General features: G+C 43.8%; 1 protein-coding gene across 1 annotated transcript in view; it reads right to left on the bottom strand.

Moving 5' to 3' along the window:
• Window positions 1–2350: 2350 nt before the first annotated feature.
• LOC142572156 (neuronal acetylcholine receptor subunit alpha-10-like) overlaps window positions 2351–25314 on the bottom strand; it is a 185071-nt gene continuing 162107 nt past the window's right edge. Inside the window, exons 4-7 of the mRNA XM_075681067.1 lie at window positions 19579–19688; window positions 17045–17225; window positions 6315–6672; window positions 2351–5443 (exon numbers count right to left, since the gene is read on the bottom strand). Of these exons, the coding sequence (XP_075537182.1) occupies window positions 4776–5443; window positions 6315–6672; window positions 17045–17225; window positions 19579–19688 (1317 nt within the window). The 3' untranslated portion in view covers window positions 2351–4775. The remainder of the gene's footprint in view (window positions 5444–6314; window positions 6673–17044; window positions 17226–19578; window positions 19689–25314) is intronic.

Genomic DNA, 25314 nt, shown 5'->3' on the forward strand with positions numbered 1-25314 from the left:
TGAAACAACGTTTCCACACTTCGTGTATCTCATGCAGGCAACGGGGTTTGTAAAATCTTGGTTGTCACTATGACATGCAAAGATGTGTTCATCTTTTGAATAGCCTGTCATCGAGTTCACATTGCCATGTTGCATTATAGTCTGAGTAAACTGGAAAAAGTGCATTCGCCGGAGTTTGATGACGCCACGTTAAGAGACTAGCGCGGCACGGTATGAGTATCAGCTGGCGAAGCCGAGAGGATGAATGCTGGAGCTGTCCAAACGTTATAAAATGCTGGAAACTAGAGGAGGAGACAGAACACTGGAAAAAGTCGAACATTTGCCCTGTTATTTTCTTCAAATCCTGGTATGTTTGTGGGGGTGATTGAAATTTACAATAATAATAACAATAGCAATAACAATAATCTTAGTTTGCTAGTTTACGCACTGCATCATTCACCCCACCTGCGTTCATGGAGGACATTTCTGCCACACTAAGGATCATTCGCGGCGTCATCTATTGTAGATTTCGAGTACGTCGCGAGACCGGTAGAATGACATATACCAGAATGAACCGGGGCCTTGTGTCACGTGAGATAGTGCATGCCTATTTCCTGCGGAACAGTACCATTGAGACAGCAGTTGCAAACGTTTCTGCCCAAACTTGGGTAATGAATGATTTAGTATTAATTGATTAGTTTATAATGATGAATGCGAGCCGTAGCATACTAAAAGAGTTCCCATTACGAAGTTAAGTGCAACGAGAAGAAGTAGCATATAAGCTAGGTTGGTGTATCCACTCAGAGTTGTCCTAAGTTATCAGTCTCCATTTCTTAACTAAATAATAGAAAATAATAATAAAATGTGCAGATTTCACACACTGTGCGAGTTAATGCTATGCGAAGAGGGAACGGGTTATGTAGTCGTTTGGGGTTCTGTTAACTGTTACCGGTTGGTGCAGCGTGCCAGTGTAAGGCGAGCTATTTTCCGTTTGACACGTGTGTGTATATGGCGACATAGGCAAGGCAATGGCCGATTTATGATGGCTCGATAACTAATTTATTGTACATCGACAAAGAAAAGAAATGTTACGACCTGTTCCGTTGCGACATAGACCGATTACGAAGGCGGTACAACGCCAAATAGAGTCAAAGTGCTAGCTACTATTGTGATTGATTGGCGAAACTGGGCAGATCTCGAAGGCTGTGCAGTTTCACATAAAGCGTTTCAAAGCACTGACTGCCTCGAGGGAAGGGTGGAGATAATTGGAGCGCTTGCCGCTTATGTAAGAAATTTGTTCCTACGCGATGTGACGAAGAACCGATCCGGATAACTTTTGTACGTGATTATTAACGTGTTCCGTTCCTACGATTGTTGCATTATGAAAATTTACGTGAGCATGTGTACGTTCAACTTTATAGGAAATCGTTTGTGTATGGAACGCGTCGCAGGCGCCAATCTCAAGGCGTTAGATGGCAAGACAGAAGCGTGCATGCGGTTGTGTCCTAATGGGTAGAGCATGGTTCAAATCCCACCATGGCCTACGTAATCGTTTCATTTTGTTTATCAGTACTATTTTATTAGGCGAATAACTTTCTTTGGCTCTCTCGCTCGTTTTCTTGGTCGGTGTTTGGTGCTTGGATGTTGGACTTGCTGCCCCTATGCAAAAGGCACATACTTTGACGCACCACTGCGGTAGCAGGTGTTTCGCTTCGCCTGCTCTGCTTCGTCGGGACGCGCTCGTGCCGTGGTGTCGCAGCCAATGGGAACTCCGCCGAGGCGCGGTCATGACATCGAATCGAAGCCTATGGCAATTCGAGTGCGTTTTGCTGCTTCAAACGCCAGACACCGCTTTCTTGCCTCAATGAGAAAGTTTGCTTAAGCAGCTGATACGTGCTTGCTTTTCCGAAACTTCTTCATGAACGCTGTTCCTTTAATGTGGCCTAGTTATGGTGCACTTCTTTTATTGGGGAAAGAAGAGACAAACTCTCCGTGAAATGCAATACAAAAAAAGAAAAAAAAAGGTTTGTAGGCGCCTGAACTTATAGATGTTCGTTTTAGGCGCGCGACATAAGTATAATTTCTCGGCATGCCCTAGAACTGTTGTCTAGTGTGGGAATCATGAAATCAGATTTTTTTTGGACTTTCAGCCCAAAGTGGTCACATCAAGCTGTTTCTCAAGTCTCCAACTTCATATTTTTTGCTCCTACGTATGTGAGCGCCAGTGTATAAGTACGACCTATCAAAAGATAAGAGACATCTAGAGATGACTAACTTTTGTTCTTTACGGGTTGTCAATGCCAAATTGCGTTTTTTTTACTTATCATTTTTGTAGTGTCTTTCGGAATTCCGGCTACAGAAGAAAGAGTCGCTAGGATAGTGGTCATTTATTGAAAAAACAGGAACAAATATTTCGTGGTCAAAAAAGCACAAGTAAGGTTAATGCAGCACGCGTGCATGGAGGCAAACAAATTTCCTACTCCGGTTAACACAAGAGCCACATTAAAATTTGATAAAGAAGATTAAGCAGGTAATTGTGCTGTGCGAGAAGATAAATTCGTGCGCTCAAGTCAGACCGCTGCTCAGGCCCTCGTCCGCATTTCGGTCTGAGCAGTGATATGACTGGAGCGTTAGACGAACGGCTGTGGGTGCATACAAGTGAACTTAAGGAGGCTCCACAGCAAGCGATGGCCAGCTAGAAGGATAACAATAGCTTCTGCTAGGCGCATGCTTCAAGGTGGGGATTGCGGTGCATGAGGCTACATATAAGCGTTAAAACTTCTGGTTTTCCTGAGCTGAGCCCTCAAGCACCAAGTCACAAAAAGTCAACGTCGTGGATTGGTCGCAGTTGCTCCATGCACGCTTCGTTTCTGTTTTTGCTGGTATTCTCGATGTAAAGATGCCTTATCGCTAACATACCATTCCGGATGACTTTTCTACGTCATCGACCGTTTATAACCATCATCATCATCATTATCAACAACAACAACGAAAAGAAACACAAACACTGTTGGTCGCTGTAGTAGTATCTTTTATCACCCATGTGCTTGCAACAAACCACACGATTGCACGATGGATGTATAAAATCACTACCACAGCAGTAAGTCATGGACAGCAACTCGCTAGCACAACATATATCTACAGCGGAAGTACTAATAATAACGTACTACTGAGCAAACGCGCGCGCTAGGATGACTCTGAGCAGTTCTTTGAAGATTCGTACGCTTTCTCATCGCTACCGTGCAGTGAGGAGATGCAAACCGGTAAAGCTTAGTTATAGCTGTTTATTAGCGCTGTAATCTGTTCGCGTGATAAAATATCTTCATTCGGTGGTCAACTCAGTGAAATGTGTGCTTTATCACATTCGCAGAAAACTGGTACGTGTATTGTGGCACGTACTTGTCATATGCCTGTGATATGCCTCTACTTTATTCGTGTGCGATTTGTTGCTAGATCATTGTTGACAGCGAAGCTAAAATAAGGGACGGGGGAAAAGCGGTGGAGTCAATTGGCGTTGAAATTTCATGCACATGCCTCAACAGAAGTTACCTGAAACGAACAACGTAACAATACGACTTATTGCTAAGGATAAAACCGGGATTCTTGCCTACGTGATCTGACACGTCTATGTGATTTGTGTAGTGGATGGCGCTGTATGATACAATGTTCTTGTTTTTAAGATATGACCACCAAGTTCCTAAGGGTTATCGCGCGACACTTGTCTCGGGGACGGTTGGGGCAAAGTTAGTCTCTTTAAATATCACAAGCACCATGGTAGCGATTCGGCAACTAAGTGCAGTTGGCTGCATTTTAATTTTGTCTCGCGAGCACATCCCTCTAAGTTCTCTTCCAAAAATATTTGTACGTGGCGGTACAGCTAGCTCACTGACAACAAGCATAAGCTTCGTAACATATGAAGAGCATCGCGTGTTGTGAAGGAGATATAACGTTCGCTTAGGTTTGGAAGAACAGGTATTTTGATAACCAAGTGAACAGAAAGGTCACACCTCTGTAGTCCCTGAATTGGAGCGTTCAAGCACTCTCACAGCACTTTGTCTGCCGGTTGTTTCATTTACGTTGATTGTGATTGCGAAAATGGGGCCCACTTGTCACAAATGAGACATTTTTAACAAGCAAGATATTCGTAAATGATCCGGCGAGCAACGATTTTATACATTGAAAAGGTTGCATGTGTTACCGTCTTGACGAACAACATATAGTTACTTTTGACTGTGTTAAAACACAGTGTTCGGAACTCACGTTAATGTAGATATTACGCAATGAAACTGGGACCTATTTAAAGAGTAGCAATCTTGTGTACGTTTGGTCGCCTTGAAAATTAACATTTCTTGTCTGTCAGACACAGTCAGATGTGAATTTTTTATTTATTTATTTATTTGTTTGTTTGTTTTCCTTATTAAGCTGTTACTGCATTTCAAACGCTAAAAGCGACCGTAAGACACCCGTGCAAATCCTGAGATGTGTACGACCGAACCGGGTGGTTACATTTATTTTAATTATCTTACTCGCGAGCTCGTAGGAATGTATATTTACGATAAAATAACGCAGATTCCCTTCAGTGTTTACCCATGAAAGAGGCCAAAGCCGCAGCTCGGCCACGGCTCTATTTTAACACCCACTGCGACTCGCAAACCAAAAATTCAGGCCCTGCGAAGGCCGCCCAGATAGCCAAAACGGTAACACACATATAGATTTTTCTCTCTTCTCACTCCCCTCACTCTTTTTCAGCACGTCATCACACGACAAACTTGCAGACAACTCTGCTCAAGTCACAGTCACAGTCCCCGCCTCTGCATCGGTATGACAACAAGGAAGCAGATGGAGGAGGCGGCTGTGATGATCAGGAAGAACCAGAAGAGCGTGCGGTCTATCACGAGCGCTATCTGTCGCCACTCATTTACAGTCCGGGTGAGATGCTCCTCACGCTGTTGCTTCTCCAGTAGGTACCGCAAAGTCCGCAGCACTTCTTCCTGAACGCGCTTCGTGGATCCGCCACCAGCACCTGCACCGCTGCGACACCGGCGGTGCCTGGCTGTTGCAGAGGCGTTGTTTCGGGCCACGTCGCCGTGGATGACAGGGCTCGGCGACTCGTTGCTCGCGGAGTGCTCGGCGTACTCGCCGCCGATCACGGCGCTGTCGACCACGAGCCGGAAGGTGTCGTCGGCCGGCCGCCGTCCGCCGTCGCCGTCGTCGTCGGAGCGGTCCTTGGCGGCCGCTGTGCGCGACGGCAAGTCGTAGAAGTGCACGTGGTTGTCGCCGACGGTCTTGCGGCGCGCCGGCCTCGAGAACCACCCGCGACCGGAGGAAGATCGTTCGAGCAGGAGACGGCGAAGCCACGCGGGCACTTCCTTGCGGCTGGGACCACGGTAGTGGAAGTTGAGCACGATCACTGTCATCACGACCGAGATGGATGTGATGGCCATCACGGCCGTGAGGTAGATGCCTGCGTTGTGAGGCTGCATTGATTTATCGTGCACGTCGAGTATCGTTTCTGCTCTAACCATTGTCTTGCACAGAGTCCGCATAGCTTATGTACATAACGCACCAGTCTTACGGATCTGCCCACATTCAAATCGACGAGATCAAATAGCACCACGCGCCAAGGGTCGTGAAGTTACAGTCGTAATCGGGTAGCGGTACGAAAGGTCACAAAGTAAGGTATTGTTCGTCATCGGCAATCTCTTAAGTAGTTCTCTGGCTTTAGTGTTCTGGATAATTTTCGACAGACTTGGCTCCAATATTACTAAACAGCTGGCCCAAGCGTCATGTAACGACATGTATAGAATAAGGCCTGGTGCTGAAGCGCATAACTTTCCTGGAAATTTTGATATTATCGATTATTTTATCAGTTCAGAGCTGGTTTCCGTGGTTCAGCTTATTTTTAAAGAAATGCCCAGAACATTCAGGCCCATGTGGTAGCTGCCATTATTTAAAATAAAAATATACCTTTTCTCTCAGATATATACGTCCGAAATTTTACGACGATACCACTTTTAGCGTGCAGCTGTGAAGCAACCTTAAGCACGTGATCTCAAAGAGCTGCGCTTTCCCATGTAAGAATGGTCCGAAGGGATTATATATCTTATTTTGATCCCAGTACGGATGATAACCTGCCTAGTCGAGGCTGTTCCTCGCTATCATACACACCTTACTGAGTTGTTGTAGCCTTCTTCTTAATAGTCCGATTCCAGACTAAATGATCCCCCCGTTTACCTTGCGCTTATGGTTGTGCAAGCGTACTAAAATGCCTTAAATACTTTAAGACTGAATGCCGCGAGCTCTATTTCGCACGGATACATCGCAGGTGCACTAACCTAGTAAGGGTATGGACTCTGACGTCTCGGGCATCTTCTCCGCTATGGCCAGCATGAACACGGAGAATGCGAGCAGCACTGTGACGCCGAGTGCGATCTTCTCGCCTGAGTCCGGCGGTAGACAGAAGACGAGCAGAGTGAGTACGGACATCATGATGCAGGGCATGACCACGTTGTACATGTAGTAGAGCGTCTTGCGCCTGATAACCAGGACCACCGTGATGTCCGGGAAGGGCTGGTCCGGACAGCACGGGTAGTACACCACGTTGCGCACCATTCGCGCCTCAAGCAGCTCCCACTCGCCGTTGGGCATGTAGTTGACCAGGTCGACCTCGGATGTGCGGTTCTGGATGTCAACCTGCACGTGAGCAATTTTGATTGGTTATGAAGTGGATCATTCTGGTTCAGTGATGATTGATTAGGGTCTACACATCAATACTATACACTTTGATGTACATAATATAGACTTGTGTAGACTTAATATGCCTTACACTTGATGCACTTAATGTAGATTCAATGGACCTAATATACGCTTGCCTTTAATGTACTTATAATTATTACTACTATTTCAATAAAACTAAGCGGTTAATTTCTCCTGTGCTTTCTCCGGCTTCATTGACTTTGTATGGTTGTGACTAACATGTATGTGATTTAGAACTGAGGTTAAAGAGTTTCAAGAACCTACTAATGTATGTGATGCACTTGAATAATGGTGCATGTGCATTTATGCTTGGTGAAAATGACATTTTATTTATATGCAATGATTATATTTGTAACATGGTATGCGCTTTTCGTTCTTGTGACGTCCTGTTTCTTTACTGTACTTTCAGCGTTCGTCATGTCTTTAGCTGTATTTCTCTATGGTGAAATTTTGTGCTTTGGCTTATCTTAATGTCATTTTGTAATTTGTCGTTTTATTCTTTGTGATGTGTGATACATTTCCTAGCTATTGTTATTTGTTTTGAAAACATATACACACATGACAGGAAAGGAAAAGCGAGGAGCAGGCTGGCAAATGCCACCGGAAGGGGCACAGCGCCTGCCTACATTTAGAAAGGAGGAGACAAAAACATAGAAATGGAAGATGGGAAGGAGGGGAGGAAACAGGTTACTTATGTGAAAAGATTACCCGACATTATTTGTTGGGGCCAACGTCCTATTGATTCTTATTACGAAAACATGTATATGGCAAGCGCATAATGTTTTATGAATACATATCGCATTACGTCTATCAAGAGGATGTAGTGGCACTTAGCCAGTACATATGGTGTCTGTTGAGATGCATTACCCAGGTAGAGGTGGTAGATTTCGACATGCGTGGCTTTCCATTCGTCGCCACAAATGTGCGAAGGCAAACATTACGAGCTGGCGGTTTGAATACGTGTGAAATGGTACGTCACGTCCAGATCACGAGACTTGAGACGCTACATGTAAAGCTCGTTGAATCTCATTATGTGAACGTTAGTCAATCGCACGTTTTATAAATCGCGTTTGTATAGACAGCGGTTTTCACTAACACCGCAGTGGAATACTTTGAATTAATTTTAGTCACCAGGTTTACAATATTTTAATGAGCACCGAGTCACGGTTTCTTTATGGACTTTTTTGCATTTCACCCGTAGAATGATGAGTCCACCACACTCAGGAATGGAACACGTGACAGATACACGTGACGGCTGTTCTGCGTCCGAGGGCACCACAGAAGCTTTCGTGGAGGACTGGCTTAGTGACGCACGAAATGACAGTTGTACCTGGACAGTGAGAAATTCTTTGTAGACGTCTCAACGCTTTATATTGACGTCCTTTCTTCGTGGAGAAAATGGTTCGACCTTATGGTCGTACTCCTGCAAACAACGATTGGCTCTCAAAGCTTTGGGGGGATTTTCTCGTTTACAGGGATTTGATCAATTCCTTGTGAACATCTTTTCTTCCCTTTACTTTGTGTTATTGGGATTTGTTCATACCTGTGCTGTATTTTAAAACCTATTCCTTTCTCTCCTTTACGTGATTCGTGGATTTGTTTCGATGATCTTTTGTTACTTCGTTAAATCTTCTGTATTTCTTGATCTTTTTTTCGGCTAAGATTCTGGGATAGTCACTCTTCCCAATTTTCAACGACTGATAAAACTAGCTCAAGAGCTCAGAGGCTTTAAAGAAGCACGACTAGAGGAACTTCCTTTCGTATTAGGTGTAACTAAGGGGCCATATTTAAATCTTATAATCCACACAGTGTGCTAGATATGACGGTAGCTCACTTTAATGTACCATATAAAAAGAGTCCCTTTGGCTGCTTTTCATAGCAACAATATTAGTGTCCCTCTCGCAAATCGCAATTAGAATAGCAATTCCAAGAGCCAAAATGATACCAACAAAACTTCTCTGAATGATCGGCGTTTTCTTAGTATTTTTTGTTGTTGTAAATTTAAGAATCATCAGCTACATATGAGGCTCTTGAAGGGCCCTTTAAAGAAATGAAGGATTTGCCTTAGGATGTAATCGAACGGTTTACAGTCTTCGTGAGCAGTGATCAGTTGCGAAAATGTAGCTCGAGGTCTCTGTGCGGGAAGTGAAAATAAATGATCGTTTAGGATCTTTGAAATATGAGAATATGTGCTCTTACGGAGTCGACAACTAGTTGTACTGAAATCGACAATATATGGCGCTGGCAGCAAACAAAACCGAAACAGTAACTATTATAAGGAGTCCGAGACAGATCGCGTTGGGGGTGACAACCGGTTAATCAATAAAATGACACTTCAACTTAATGCGCACACAAACTTGTGTATGCGCGCCGAAGTCACGAAGTTGTGCAGCGACAGGGTTAGCTGTCCCACGCCAAAATGTTAAAAAGGCTCGAACGTGATGTTCTCCGCATTATACTGTCCAGTAGGCTTTGATGCTGCCGTACATAGTACTGCACAAGTTAGTAAAAATGTACCAAGCGAGTGAAAGTTAAAAGAGAAAAGGTAGAGTCGTCAACCAAGCGAGAATCTGGTTTGCTACGGTAAGTTATTAAAGAAGTGCGGCTGCCGGTGTTGAACTTAGTACCAGAGAAACTTCATAATCCAACAGAGAAGAAGAAGAAAATAAACTCTATTAAAAAAATGGTCCGGCAGTTCTGGCTGTGGTGGCCTCAGGCGGCGGCTCAAAGTCCTTGGACTCGGGCGGCATCTTCGGCTTGCCGGACGGCCCAGGGCTGGTCTTCCAGCTCCGAACTTTTGAGAAAGTATTTTTCTTTAATTTATGCTCGCCGCGTAATTGCTTGCTAAACGATGACACGTGCCTGGTCATTGCAGGCTTAAACAACCTAATGGCATTACCTAAACGCGACCATTACCTGCGCAGAACGTATAATGAGCTCTTCCCGTCGCGAACAGGGACGCGTCCTTTTTAGCCATCCATGAGTGCTAGTAAAAGGCTGAAACGCAACGCTAATTGAAAAGGTACATATGTAGTTTCGTCAATGCCTGTTGCTTGATAAGTAGCTGACAGAAGTCTTGATGTTCTGCGGGAAATTACTTTGTATTTTGTTGCCGCAGTGCTTGAATAACTAGTCGGCGGACAATCGCCGTGCCTTTCAACCAGGCGTGTATGGCATGCTCGTTGGCTCGTATAGCTATGCACCGGTGGACCCTCGGCTAAGAAGATTACCCTTGTGCAATCTCACGAGACTCTTTCGACTGCATTGCTAATGGAATTTGCCAAAGTGTAACGCACGCTCGCAAGCAGCGGTTACAAGGAGCATAGGAGATCGGGTTCTTAGTATGCATTTTACTTGGACTAACATTAACGGACTTAGAGTGCTTCTAAAAGGCCGTCGATCTTTCGTGTAAAGGTAGATGACTGGGATCGCAGTGCACAGTTTACTTTCCTGGAAGCAATTTATCAAGCGGTTGTAAGTGAATGGTTTTGTTTCATTCAGGTTTGAACTCTCAAGGATTTTGTGTTCGCACAAGCCCCTTTCTTCTTTTTTGTAAAGTTAGTTGAGCAAAATGGATGCGCCGCTATTTTCTTTTTTTTTGTAAACGCGGTTTCTGTAGGATGGACTGCAGGCAAATTAAACAGGATTAATCGAAACTTTGGAATAACAACTCATCTTATCGCGCTCATATTTGAGTGCTCTAGCCCCCTTATCTGATTTAGTACGCTTTAGCCGATTATTTTTTATGTTGTTTGTTTCGATGGGGGCGAAATGCGAAAACACCCGTGTACTTAAATTTTAGGTGCACGTTAAAGAACCCCAGGTGGTCGAAATTTCCGGAGTCCACCACTACGGCGTGCCTCATAATCAGAAAGCGGTTTTGGCACGTAAAACCCCATAATTAATTTTTTGTTCTTTATGTTGTCTATGCTGTTTATCTTGTTTTGTCATGTATATTTAGGTTTCTTTATGCAAGGAACCTAGCGCCTATCAACGTGGTAACGTAGGTGGGAAACTTGAGTCTATGACAATGTCAGAGCGTTAATGTTCGGTTGCTACTCCGAAAGATATGTAAATGAGGGCGAACGTGCACTAATGACTATGCAGCGGAGCATTTTATTGTGAACCAATGAATCCGCGTTGCATTAGTAATGTGCCGTCCGGATCGGTAATTCTGCCTGTATTTTGACTGAGGCCAAGGTTTGAAACCAAACACGGGCACTAAAAGTTTAAGTTGAAGATAACAGAAAAAGAAAGAGACCATACGTATATATAAGGCGCCAGTCTGCCAGAAATACTGCTTAGAGGAGAGCAGCATTATTAATCCAGTGCAGGGTGTATTCGACATTCGTCGACTCCCCCCCCCCTCTTCCTCCCCCTCTCAATTTTGTTTTTGCTTTCTTGCTGTTAACAAAGCCAGTTTTAATGCGTATATTTTTTTCAGCATGCCGACTATTCCCATGTGGTTAACCTTTTGGAAGGGAGGCGCGCACAGAAAATAACAAGCATTACAGTGCAGGTATCCACGCAGGTGTAAATGAACTATGGCTACAACAATTGACGTATAGATATAAATAAAGCTCCAAAAACCACGTAATGCAAAAAAAAATATTGGTTTTAGCAAATTTTGTGATATATTAAAGCATGCGTATAGCAACAGTATTGTAAACAAAAGTTAAGCGAAACGGGCAAGCATAGCGGTATGCATCCACCAGAAGGAAACACTTTGTCTGTTGGTTTATTGTGGAAGTGTTACGAAGGACTGAATTAGTAAGAAAATGAAGTAAGGAAATACAACCGGCTTGCGGTGTTACCCTTGTATATGAGACACCGACGTGCTGTGTCCGCGAGGTCCGATGCACTTATCTGTGTTCCGTGATGCTTTTATCTCTGCATGGTGCCGCTTGCCCTTCCACGTTTCTTATTACATTCTTGCCGTGGTTTGTGTTCGGCCTCTGTCGAGATGTTTTCTTCTTTCCGTGGTATCTCCGATGACGCGCCTTATATACTAGGCAAAGAGCAGAGTACATAGTGCCAATGCTTTTCGCGTTTCTTATGGCAGAGCCATTGATTCAGTTCTCTATTGTGTTGAAGTGCACACATGATGGGTGCATGTCTTGAGTTGATATATTAGATGGTTCATTGTTTCTTAATGAAATGTGGGAGCACACTCTAGGGATCACCCATGAATCTGGCAGTACGTGGGTTCAAAGCATAAAAAGAGGTTCAAGAATATACGACAAGGAATTAACTGGACATCTTGAAACATTGCGCTTAGTGATGCAGATATGAAGTGAATAATAACTAAATATTGCAGTTAGACAATGAGATTATGAAAAAGAAATGTATGCACTTGTCTAGTTCAGACAAATGAAAATGGCATTACAAACGGTTCTGTGGATGATGCCCAGAGCTAGCTCAAGTTTACGTCAGGGTTTCGAAAGGGTTCTCTAAAGTACATTTTCCTTTGAACAGTGAACCGTCAATATGCTAAGAAGGATGTTCTTACGATTCACTCTACCACGGAAACGACATAATAGCAACGGAGGCCGGCCACATCTGTGCAGCTAAACGTTAAGCGGGACAACTCGACAATGTAGTTTTGTATGCTATATATACTTCAGACTTTCTAGTGACGCGCCATCTACCTTTTCTTCAAGGAAAGTTGAGATGCGGAAAATCAGGTTTGGCAAATTTATTCGCAATAGCAAACTTTCTGAATCGCGCCTCGATGACGAACGTAGATGTGGGTAAAATTGGAATTATAGGGCCTGCATTAGATTCCACTGAAGGTGCATCAACAAATTCATTTTGGACAACATTTGTTGCCTGGCGCGCGCACCAAACGAACGAGGGGTTTATAACAGTAGCAAACTGAGCGAGTTAGTACCGGTCCAGCTTTGAAAAGCCGTTTAGAGCGAAGAAAGCCGAAAAATTGAGGCAAGGTCTATCTCACTTCTTGACCTTGTCCCATGTCTTAGGCGCCTTTTAAAAGACGAGTGATGTGTAAATGTTTTGGGACGAAAGAATCTAGAATGCCTCTAGGACATTTGATAAACTAGGTGCGATTAGCAAAGCTCAGATTTCCTTTTTTAAAGAATTAATGTGTTAAAATTTGGGTAGGCATCAAAGAGGAAAGCAGCTTCAGACAAATTGCCAATAATTCAGCCTGAAATGTAGGTGCGACGTCTCTTAGGCTAAACCCGCCGCAGTTGCTTAGCTGCTATGGCATCACGCAATTAATCTCGAGGTCGCGGGAACGAATCGCGGCCGCGGCGGCCGTATTTTGATGGCGGCGACATGCAAAAATGCCCATGTCCCGTGCTTTGAGGGAAGGTTAAAGATCTCCTGGTGGTCAAAATTACTCCGTAGTCCCCCACTACGGCGTGCTTCATATTTCAATCATAGTTTTGGCACGTAAAACCCCAGAATTCAATTCCATTAAACTCCATTAGGCGGATGGAACAAGTAAGGTCTATTAGTAGACGAGCGAGGAGTATATGAGTGACTGCGAGTGTCTCAAATATTTGTTGGTTACATCCCTATGAGGAAAAAATAACAGCAAATAATCTAGAGGAAACACACAATAAATTTTTTGTTATGTTTATTTGGAATGTCGCAATAATCAGAAATGAAACTGGAGAAAAAGGTAATTGTCTGCAGGTGGGAGCCGAACCCAGATCTTCCAAAACACGCGTGTGGAACCTTAAAAAAATAATATACCGTGGCGTCCATCCTCCTGCTCCCTTCCTTTGGTATTTGAGTGTCAACAAGATTAGCTCAGGGGGCGTTAGCCAGGACCCCTCGCGGTCAGGGCGGCCGATGTGTTGTATTCTTTTAAGCGCACGCTCACACCTGCCTTATTTCACAGACGGAGGGGAGGGTTCACTCTCATTCACAGTTTTTGTTTTAAGATATGCAAGGTGGTCTTTAGAAAGATCATTTAGGACATTAATATGGCACATGGCTATAGATTAATTTCGAAAAGTGTAATCAAATTCAGTTTTAGTAGCACACTGCCTTTTTTCTCGTGTGACACGTTTTCTTTGTTCACTCAGACATATTTTGAACTTGAAGCATGAAAAATCTCTCTTGAAGCGTCGCCAACTTTTACATTCTTATAAAACAAGTTTTGCTACCTGTTTCTGAGTCTCTGTGATTGTTTGAACCTGATTGTATGAATATCCTCCTCGCAGAAAGTGTATGCATTCGAATATCCACCACAAGTTCAAACTGAACGTTTTCGGAAAGAACTGGTGAACTTTTTCACAGCAGGCTTATATTATTTCCTAAAGGAACGGTCAAGATCCAAAGAAAAATTTGTTCGTGATGAACACAACTTAGTCTTCGTTCAATACACTGCTAACTGCTCTAGCCTACGAAATGGTGTGCTGAAACTGGAGTGCTTATACGTGTAAATTGAAACGACAGTGCATGGCGCCATAGATTTTGACATAATTTGACATATTCTTGGCGCTACCTACCAGCGTAAGAATCGATTGATGCGTATTTAACTGGCGAGCACTGCGCAGTTACTGATAATTTTCAGTTAGCCTGTACTTTAAATGATCATGTCGAATCATTGTTTACGAGAAATTACGGTATTTTACCGGAACATAGCCTGTGTTGTCCTGCTTCTAAAGCTTGATGTAAAAAAATCAACCGGCTTGGATGGGATTCCAAATGCCTTCTTTAAAAAAGGTATGCTGGGTGGGGTTGCTATTACTTAACTGACATATTTAACTAATTTTTGCAAACTCGAGAGGTTCCCACTGACTGGAAATGTGCGAAAGTAATACTGATTCATAAAGGAGGCGCTGAATATAGCGTGAACAACTATATAGGCCCGTGCCATTGAGAAGCACATGCTGTAAAACACTGGATCATGCACTTACTAAGCACTTAACAGAATTAATTGGAGCATAATCTAATGAGCAACCAACAGCCTCGTTTTAGGCGGGGCTTCTCTACCGCGACCATTATTTCAGGAGCTACTCATTTCATTAACGAAATTGTTGACGCTAGAGCACAGGTTGATATTATTTTTGTTCATGTTAGGAAAGCATTCAACAAATACCGGATTCCCAGCTCTTACATAAACTTAACAAGTTCTTGCAGATTTATACGCTCACAAAGTGGATTGCAGCCTATTTGACAAACAGAGAGCAGGTGGCTTGCATCCAAGGCGCCAGGAAGGAAGGAAGGAAGGAAAAAGTGGAGAAGGAAAGGCAGGGAGGTTAACCAGTTTAGGTCAACCGGCTCGCTACCCTACACATGGGAGCGGGATGAGGGGGGATGAAAGATGGGGAGGAGAGAGAGAGAGAGCACATAGCACAGCACACACATCGTCAGTTGCAGTCCGTCACTAGTGCGTGGTACGTGACATCACTGTCACAGCCGCTTGTCCAATCCCGTCTCTTTCAGAAACAGTAGTAGTCCCTTCGTCGCCTTCAGCTGCGATGTCTTCTGTCGGCGACATGTGAAAATCGTTTCGAGTGACAATGGTCTAGTGTCAAGGTGCGCTAGAACGGATGCCAGGGACTGTCGCTGAACAGAAGCGCGAGACGAGAGGTAGGCTCAGGGGTTACCCAGGGCTATGTCATAGGGTCACTGCTATTCGCGCTTTATATTAATGATATGAATAGCGGCTTCTTGCCCGACGTTTCTTTTAGGCATTACGCGAATGATACAGTTATATACTCACAGGTGGATTCTGTCTGTGATCAGGAACAACTTACTGAAGACTTGGGGATGATAAGCTGCTGGTGCCAGAAATTGTAAATGGAGTTGAACCCTTGCAAAACCGTTTTTATGCCTATTACCCGAAAAAACAAGCCTGTGTTATTTAATTACGTGATTCATAACGAACAGCCCTGCCGTTTGTCAGAATATAAATACCGGGGTGTTCACGTCACAAATAACTTCATCTGAGGCGCTACATATATGTGTGATAAGTCACACACAGAAAAAAAAAAGAAAGCTGTGGATGCTTCGTCGTAAGCTTGGCGACGCGACAACTGAAGCAACACCATTTATTGTATAAAGCTACCATTCTCTCATTGATGGAATACACATGTTTGATTTAGAAACCGTACACACACACAAAAGCATTGCGAGATGTGAACAGATTCAAGATAGAGCTTTAAAATTTATTTTTAACTCATTACGTCGAACACAGTCGGTAACAAGACTGAGGACACTAGTAGCAATTCTTACTGTGCTGCAAAGAATGATCATCATCATCCTAAAATTTTTTCCCCGGTTTTTGCTTGCCAAATATTTAAGTGAAATAGCGAAAGCTTCCATTATGGACACACCACGCTCGCGCACGAAGAGCACAGTATAAGCGCAGAAAGCCTTTGAGACACAACTAAGAGTCCTTTGAAAATTTATCTATTGTGTTAGCTATCGATACATGGAACAAGTTACTGAATGGTGCTGCACTGTGTAATGATGTTAACATACTTGAGGAGGCTTTGCTGAGCGATCTCACATACTGTACTTAATGGCACTTCCAAATGTCGAAAGAATAATTTGTATGTCCAGATGTACTTTCTTGCTCACTTATGTTCTGCTGAGTTGTGTTGTTATGTGTATTGTATGATAGTATTTTGTTTGTTTGTGTCTGGCGTTTGAAAATTTCTCGCTTTTGTATTTTGTAAAAAAAGTAAAAGAAAATCTGTATTCACTTTCATAACACTGTATTTGTGCCCAACACAGCAACTCCTGTTTTGACATGTATGTTAACAGTACGTACGTACAAACAAACAAAGAAACAAACAAACAAACAAACAAACAAATAATAAATAAATAAATAAATAAATAAATAAATAAATAATATTCCTCGAACATCGTGCCATGCACTCGATTTCTACTAAATGCTATGTTACTGCTCGTCTTCCATCCTGTGTTACTACATGTGCCCTAAAGCAAATAATTACGAACTTATTTATTTAACACCACAGTGCGAGTTGGCGTGCAATTAACGTACGCCCCTGTCACTTCAGATCGATCAGCTTATGGCACAGAATGGCACTGCTTGCAACACATGACTTTTTGTGTCGGTTTACTCTAAAAAGATCATCTAGTAAAGGCACAAAGCGAAGTCTAGAAGGCAAAGCTGTTGATGAGAAGCGTGCAGATAGCCTATATAGAATGTGCAAACTCTATTTTATAAGGACCGCAATGCGAAAGAAAGGAAAGAATGCGTGATCCGTTCGCGCAAAGACACTCGAGAAGTGCGTTTGTTGAGTGGGGATCATCGGTGGTCCTTAGTTGAAACCGAAACACGAGGCGCTGCTTCACTCACCTGAAGCCCGTCGTAAATCCAAGAACCGAACTTCATTGTGCACATCTGGTCGTCAAAAGGGAAGTACGTCACGTCCACTGGGCAGGTGCTGCGAAACTTGGTGGGTGGCGGCCAGAACACTCGGCCCTGGGGGTCGATCATGGCGCGTGTCTGGAAGTAGCCCCGCGTGTAGTCGTCCGCACTGCGAACGGAGCACACAGTGACATCCGTAGTTAGGTGCGAGCTTGAGAGAGAGAGTGTGTGTAAGTAAAAGACGTGGATGTAAACATGTCTTTGAACAAAATACACGGTGCATTTTAACTGCATCCATTTTTTCAAAGATCGCCTATGGCAGATAGCACAATTCTAATCCTTGATCTAAATTACTCGATGAGGCGGCCATTACTTCGACGAGAAATCAAACGTTAGATAGAATAACTAACGTCATTTCGCTAATTAACTTTCTGATTAATTACTTTGCGCCACGTATTTCAATCTACGGATTATAGCCGCTGAGTTCGCATGGCGTATCCACTAGGAACGAATTATGTGGACAGCACCAGTTCCGAGATATTAATTTTCAGTGTCCGTCGAAATGCGTTGGTGTTCCAGTTACCTTAGTTAAGAAATCGCGGTTTTATGCACTGCAGCACAAGGATAATTTGAACAACACTGCGTTTCGACGGACACTGAGAATTAATATCTCGGAACTGGTGCCGTCCGGAGAACTAATTGCAAGTGGATGCGCCGTGTGAACTCAGCAGCTATAATTCGTAGATTGAAATATGTTGCGAAAAGTAATTAATTAAAAAGTTAGCTAGTGTAACCATGTTAATCATTTCATTCAACATTTTGATTTCTCAAAGTAATAACGGTCACCTCATCGAGTAATTTAGATCAAGGGTTAGAGTTGCTATCTGCCATAGGCAATCTAAAAAAATTTGGTGCAGCTAAAATACACACGCCATGCATGTCGGTTAGCGCTGCACTGGATTTCTGTATGTCGTACTCAAGCAAATCGAATGACGTGCGTGGGAGGGTTCCCTTAATGTGAGGCATGAGGAGAAACACACGGCACATCACATCACTATAATGGGAACGTATACGCAATTCGCATGGTAGACAGCCCCAAGTTGTGTATCAGTCATGCAGGCTTCTCAAAAACAAAGCTCTGAGACCTCGGCCTTCGGAAGCAAAGTGAAAAGTATGGTTGTAATAAAGATATTTCTCTCTATAATCTCTCCAATTTTGCTCGGTGCGTCGTTAAGCTGCCGGAAAGCAAACCTTACGAGACACTCTCAATGGACGAAATGGGCTGGACCGACTGTGCATTAACCTTTGCTAAGCTTGTCGGAGTGGCATGAACACTAGTATTGACATAGAATTCTTTAATCTCCAAGGCAGCTTACTTTATTCTTATAGCGTTAAGCTGGCCGAGAACCGTAATAGTGGTACAATTAGCGTTCTGGAAATGTCCATCGTTAAGGTTTTGTTTTGAGGTACTATCAATGGAAATAAAGTGGGGCTGCTTCACGGTTTGAGCAGTGGCCTGGTGAGCAGCACAAACGTTATTTGGTCCATTATCGACAAGCCATCATGAGCACAAAAGGAAAGCGACGAACACCTAGCCAGTTACTGTCACGCTTTTGCATTTGTGGATGGACAGAAAGGGCTCCCGTTACTTAGTTCGAGTGTCAGGCGAAACTTTCCCCTTGCTTCTCGGAACGCGGTCAGGGTGTCTCCTGTTAACCGCTCTGGGCGCAGTTCCTGCTGACACTTGATCATGCTTTCGTCCTGCTGCTGTTCCGAATCAATCGAGTCCGTGGCGCTCTCTGCAACGGCGTGCAAACAGTTCTCGCAACGCCATGGAAATGTTCTTGCTTGCCCACAAACCAGCTTATTCCCACAATGGCGCCTTTGCTTCCTTTGATCCCTACTTTCATAACCATTCCCAGTATTGAGGCCAAAGTATAGCGTAGCACGCCTCCTACGTTACTTGCGTATATTTATCGTTTTGGGTTTCTTTTTTGGTGCGTTCCCTTTCGTCGTTGTTCTGAGGATGAAGTGCAGTGTTAAGGCACGCAAGGTGCCTTTAACAGTAAGAGTAAAGTAGTAGTTGTAGTAGTTACTACTACTACTACTACTGCTACTACTACTACTACTACTACTACTACTACTACTATACTACTACTACTACTACTACTATTTCTGTTGCTGCTGCTCCGCTGTTGCTAGTAGTAATATTAGCAATCGTAGTATAATAAAATCATAATGGAACACGACCAACAAGAATTAAAACATGGACGTGCTGTAACAGTACAAGGCTGCGTGCTGAAACAACACTATAGGGCATAGCTTAGTCGATATTGGAGAGTCACGAGCTGTTCTTTTTTCTTTTTTTTCCTTTTCTTTTTTGCAGGCAGATGACATGTATAGTGAAGAAGCACCGAAACTCCATGTCTGTATGAGGCGCCTTGTCTTTGTTTTTGCTCGTCGCAGTTGGAATATCTATGCAGGAAAATGTATATAGTTCCAAAAGATGATATTGTACTGACTTGTTGTAGAGAACGATGTCTGGCAGCCAAATCTTCTGGCAGGGCAGCCTGAGGTTGCTGAAGTTCCCAAACTCCAACGGGTCCCAGACGAGGTACTCGTCGAACCACTCCTGAAAGCGGAGAAAGACGAGCAATGATTCCGTGCCTGTGTAGGTCACGAAAATATTAATTCAGAGGACAGTGCATCCCGAATCTGAGAAGTGAGTTGCGTGCGAGGGACTTTGTTGTGTGTTTATTGAACAATTACACCGTGAGAAAACAGGCCATCGAAAGCCTGGCTATCAAACTAATAATAATAATAATAATAATAATAATAATAATAATAATAATAATAATAATAATAATAATAATAATAATAATAATAATAATAATACAATGATAATGATAATAATAATAATAATATTAATAATATAATAATAATGATAATAATCAGCATCAGCATCACGTAATGCGAGAACATCAGTGGCCATAGACGATGAGCCACAGCAATGGTCTTGAGCCATGCTCAACGAGAAATGGCCTTTTAAAATGATACTATGGGAATCGGGAAATAGAGAGAGGGCAAAGAAAGAAAGTAGGACCGGATAACCAGACACTCCTGTATGCTATAAGTTACTGCAACAGCAGCCGAATCACTGACACCCAGACGAACAGACCACGATCGTGCTGCTTGAGAGAATCATAAGCGTCGTACTTTTTAGTTTTAATTCGCTTACCTTCAGAATATGAAACTGAATAAATGGATGGAAAGGCGAAATTGTCGGATGAGAAGAATTAAGCATCTGGAGAAGGCGTGAAAGTGTGGATCACACTTTTGTGTGTACTTATTTGTAAAATGGCGTGCAACACTGTAGTTAAAAGACAAATATTGGCAAAATATTGTTTGTTTAAGTAATATTGAGTCAATTGAACAAAGAACCGCTTTACTCTATGAAAATAACGAATATCGAGAGAGCCTGAGAGCATAAAAAATAAATGTTCGCGATAATCTATATCAGCTCTCCTTGACGCGCCAGCTATTTACCAAACGTACAGTAAGCGAACTGTCTTACTAGCCCTGCAGCTATATATTGTGAAATTGATGAACGCGAGTGATGAATAGCTGGCCTGCCCCATACATGCTATTCGTAAGAGTCGCACACAAAGACCATCCTCCATTAAGGGACAAAAAGGCTTTGACATCGAGAAGAAAGCTCGCTTGCGTGAGCGAGTAGTTGATAAACCGGAACGGAAAGATCATAATCTCGATAAGATACCCACAAAATCTTTAGTTGAGTGTAGTCGTTGAAAGGAGCCGCGTAAAGTCAATTGTTAGCTTAGGTGACGCGCCCGCATTTTCTGTGCAGCGTGAACAGATCTCCGTCTCCGCGTGAACGTTGCACGCTCGTGGGCCACAACAATGTACGTTCATGCTCCAGGCTAGCATGATGCCGCTAAGAAGCAAATGACGTCGATTCGTAGGAGCTTTTCTCGACACAGGGATCATAACTGCCCCTGGGGTTCTTTCACTGGGCGGAGCTGTCAGCGTCGCCGGAGAGGTCATTACCGATGGCGATGCCCGGTGAACCGGCAGACTCTGAAAAATGATGTCCTGGTCTTTAGCGACGGTGCGATGCCGAATGTCCCAAATGTCAGGGCCTCGTTTGTGCTAATTGCTGTGTCGTAGGAGCCGAGTGAAGCCGCGAAGCGCTGCCATGTGGTCGCAAAGTAAAAGCTTGATCAAAAAATAAAAGAAATGTAGGAGTTGGAGTTGCTATATTTATCGTGTGCAGGAGCTATGACTGATCTTAATATTTATCATTACCAGATGGCTATTTGGCAATTGATCAGTGCAAAAAAAGCATAAAGCAATAAATAAAAAATAAAAAATAATAATATTAAACATAGGATAAACCAAGTGTCGACGTTAAAGACGACAAGATCGAAATGATGGTTTTTTAAGTGATCCGATAATTAAATGTTGAATATGTCTTTGTATAGTCTGCCTTTTTCTTTGTCTCTTCTTTATTTTCATTATTCACTTATTTCGAACATTATTCGCGCCATATTTCATTGAAATTACGCCGACCCTTATCCGCCTTCCAATGCACATAGCACACCGCCATGGTATTCTTGAGAAGTCACGGCCCCCACGCATCTGTGTTGGGCGACTCGGCTCCGCTTCGGGGCCTCCAAACGCTGCTGCACAACTTCGTCGCCTGGCGGGCCCCAATACAAATCGCACTTTGGGCGAGACGGGCCTCGCGAGCTTTGCCGTCTTCTTGGCGTGGCCGGCGGGTGCCTTGGCGAGGCGAGCTTCACGTGCGTCGATGCTCTCACTGGCCCCATCGCACATTACGAGACTCACACGACCGGTCGCTCCCCGCTGTTTCGTTAGACGGAACTTGGCGGGAGCACGGCAGAAGGCGACAGCGACACGGGCACTGGTATCCCACCTTTCTTGCCGCTAATTATTCTCTTTAGTTGATTTTTGATTATATCCTTTGTTGCTGACTATCGATACTTGCTCTCATGATCAGATTCCACAAACGCCAACCCGACGTGACAAGAAAGCATTTCGGTCATTAAATTATATTTTTATCTTTCTGCTCGATATTCTACCATTGCCACTCTACTGGATCTTATGGAGTTCTGTAAAAAAAATAGCCTGGCAGAAGGTAGCTGACTATCGCAAACCTGAATAATAAACTCGTTTAATTGGACTTCAACTTCCTAAAACTGGAAAGTGAATCATGTGGGATGCCGTAGTGAAGCATGGCAGGATTACTAGAAGATATTGTCAGACGAAGAGAGAGTATACCGTTACGGGTCTCACGTTCCCGAAAAATATCAAGCATGGTGACGCTACACATACACCCCCTGCCCCCCCCCCCCCCACACACACACGCACGCGCGCACACACACACACACACACACACACACACACACACACACACACACACACACACACACACACACACACACACACACACACACACACACACACACACACACACACACACACACACACACGCACACGCACGCACGCACACGCACACGCACACGCACACACACACACGCACACACGCACACGCACACACGCACACGCACACACACACACACACACACACACACTGGTTAGCTCACCATCTTGCCTGCCTGACCTCACTTGTCCCCCTTGGAACAACCAAACAAGTAGACGAACACTGGCTAAGTATAGCTTCCGGTGGTTTCCGAGTATTTAAGGGCTTCTCAACAACCTCGCGTAACCGTGAGAGGTTCACTTGGCTTCCTAAACGGGGCGGTTCCCTTTAGCCGCCCAAGCGCGTAATCGAGGCGTGTAATCGACACCAAGCCTCCTGAACCGAAAACCATTTGAAGTCGCCCTCAAATCGACCGGTGGTTTCATCCTTACTCAGGCTCGTTAAGACCTTTCGGACTAAAACGGTCCTAAAGTACTCGCAGGTGGAAATTGTGAACTGGGTACTGCAGCCGACTGGGTCATTAGAAGGTGCGTGAAAGAACAGGGGACTGCTACAAATTGTACTACATTATAGTTTCACTCAAGTGGGGTACTTGCTTGTCACCGCCGTCCGCGCATAGATATCAAGCGATTATAGCTTTTGGTCAGTGAAGCCGCAGGCACAATTGCACTTGAGGAGTTTTGCTCTTGATTTCAATCATTTCTAGCAGCAGTAAGGTACAACTATTTACAAAAGTCAGCCGAGCTCACCCGGATGTTGTTGTGTACGTGAGCCTTAAATTAAAATATCGATGATATGGCCTATTCTCTTAAAGGTTGCTGAGACTTTTTGTTGTCTTCGCTCTTCTTTCCTCGGATTATTTTAACATTTAAATTTAAATATGCATGGTGAGATATGACACGCGCCGTAGCGTAGAGCTCCAGAATAATTTGACCGCCTGAGGTTCTTTAATGCACGTCTATTACTCTACACGAGGGTCTTGTGCTTCGAGAACGTCGCAATGCAGCAGCCGCGGCCATGGAATTGAACCCACAGCCTTCCGCTCATTGAAAGAGGCCCCTGTATTGTTCGATGAAATGTTACTGACTGTTCTGGCTTACGGATCATGTGACGACGTCTAAACCTAGTGCTTTTACTTCGAATTTAACGTTTGAAAGCAGCCCTTTTTGCCGTCATTGTCATCATGATGTCATAACCCATGAATACGCGGTGTTCATCTGAATGCTTTGAGCGATAAGTTCTTTTTCTGTAGCTTACCTTTCGCAAATTTCTCATTATTATTCTCCTAGCCGATCTTTCGTTTGAAGTGGCTACGTTACGGCGAAACAAAATTTCTGTCGTGGTTGTCTCGTCGCACATACGATGAACGGCAACTGTAAGTGCAATGGCAGTCCTACCAGCGGTAAAAATAATCTAATTTAGATTTGTTATCGCCTCTCACTCTGGATACGAATCTTGTTGTTTATCGGTTTCTGCGAGCGTGGCCGTTGAATACGAAAAATGAGTTTCCTGGAGCTTTCTCGCCGGTCTCACAAGAAAAAGAAAATGAAGAAGGTTGCCTTGTGATTGCACATTGACGGTAGTCTTGCTTCGCTGTCCACAGCTTGATTTGAGGAGTACAATGAGAAGAATTTGGTCCGTAGTTCACACTCTAAAGGTATGACCAGAGAGAACAGCAACATGTAGCAATAATGCCTGCAATAAGCTCGTAAGCGCTAAACTGGCTTTGCTCCGAGTATGCGGGCGAAAGACAGATGAAGATGCGGACAGCTGGACCGCGGATTCGGAGACAAACGGCGCAATGCTCCGCGGAAGGATAGAAATCGGAACATTCGGACACGGAATTCAATTAGCGTCGTCGGGCCAAGGATTGAAAGAAAGAAAAAACAAGCTCCGAAGGAAGCACGCTTGCCCAGCATCCTGCGAACGAAACTTTCTGCGTTAGCGTTAATTAGAGGGACGAAGATTCCCGCGAACCAAGAGCTCAGGTTCGCGACGCTGCGCTAGCAGACGGTTACGTTCAGGGTCATGCTTGCCTCGTCTGGCCTTCCCAGGCTTCTGACACCGTTTGCAAACCCCCGAAACAGCGGGTTATTAGCCGCACGCCTGAGTGAGGCCCAGCCAGGCGGTCCGCAGAGTCGCGCTTCCACGGGCTTTCAAACCATTAGCGCCACAAGTAAGGAGGCGAAGGCGATCTTCTGAAGCGTTCTTTTGAGAGGCTGAGAACGAGGCGGCGACATCCCGTATGCCTGATTTGCGGCCGTCCTTACAATGGGGAGCCCAAGATTGCCCCCTACTATCGCTCATCTTTTATTCCTTGAATGCTCTGACGAAAAAAAGAAGAAGCGAAAAGAAGCGAAGAGATGCGAACATTTATTAACGGCACAAGCAGAGCTACCGTAATGCAGCTGAGAATATATATATATATATATATATATATATATATATATATATATATATATATATATATATATATATATATATATATATATATATATATATATATATATATATATATATATATATGTATATATATATCGCAAAGTTCTCGCAACGTTGTACCTTATAATGTCGAAAATTTCGCTGATAGAACGCGGAATATTTGAAAAACAAAAAGAAGAGGCGTACAAGCGATGCCACTCAGGGAACACAATGCACGTCACGTAGTACACCGCTTGAAATAGCTGTATACATATATATAGATGGTTCGGGAATTTTCCCAGAGCCTTTGTTGTATAAAGGAAAGGTGCGGGAAATTATGTCCTTGTTGAAC

This window comes from Dermacentor variabilis, chromosome 2, assembly GCF_050947875.1.
Source record: "Dermacentor variabilis isolate Ectoservices chromosome 2, ASM5094787v1, whole genome shotgun sequence".
NCBI classification, from domain to species: Eukaryota; Metazoa; Arthropoda; class Arachnida; order Ixodida; family Ixodidae; genus Dermacentor; species Dermacentor variabilis.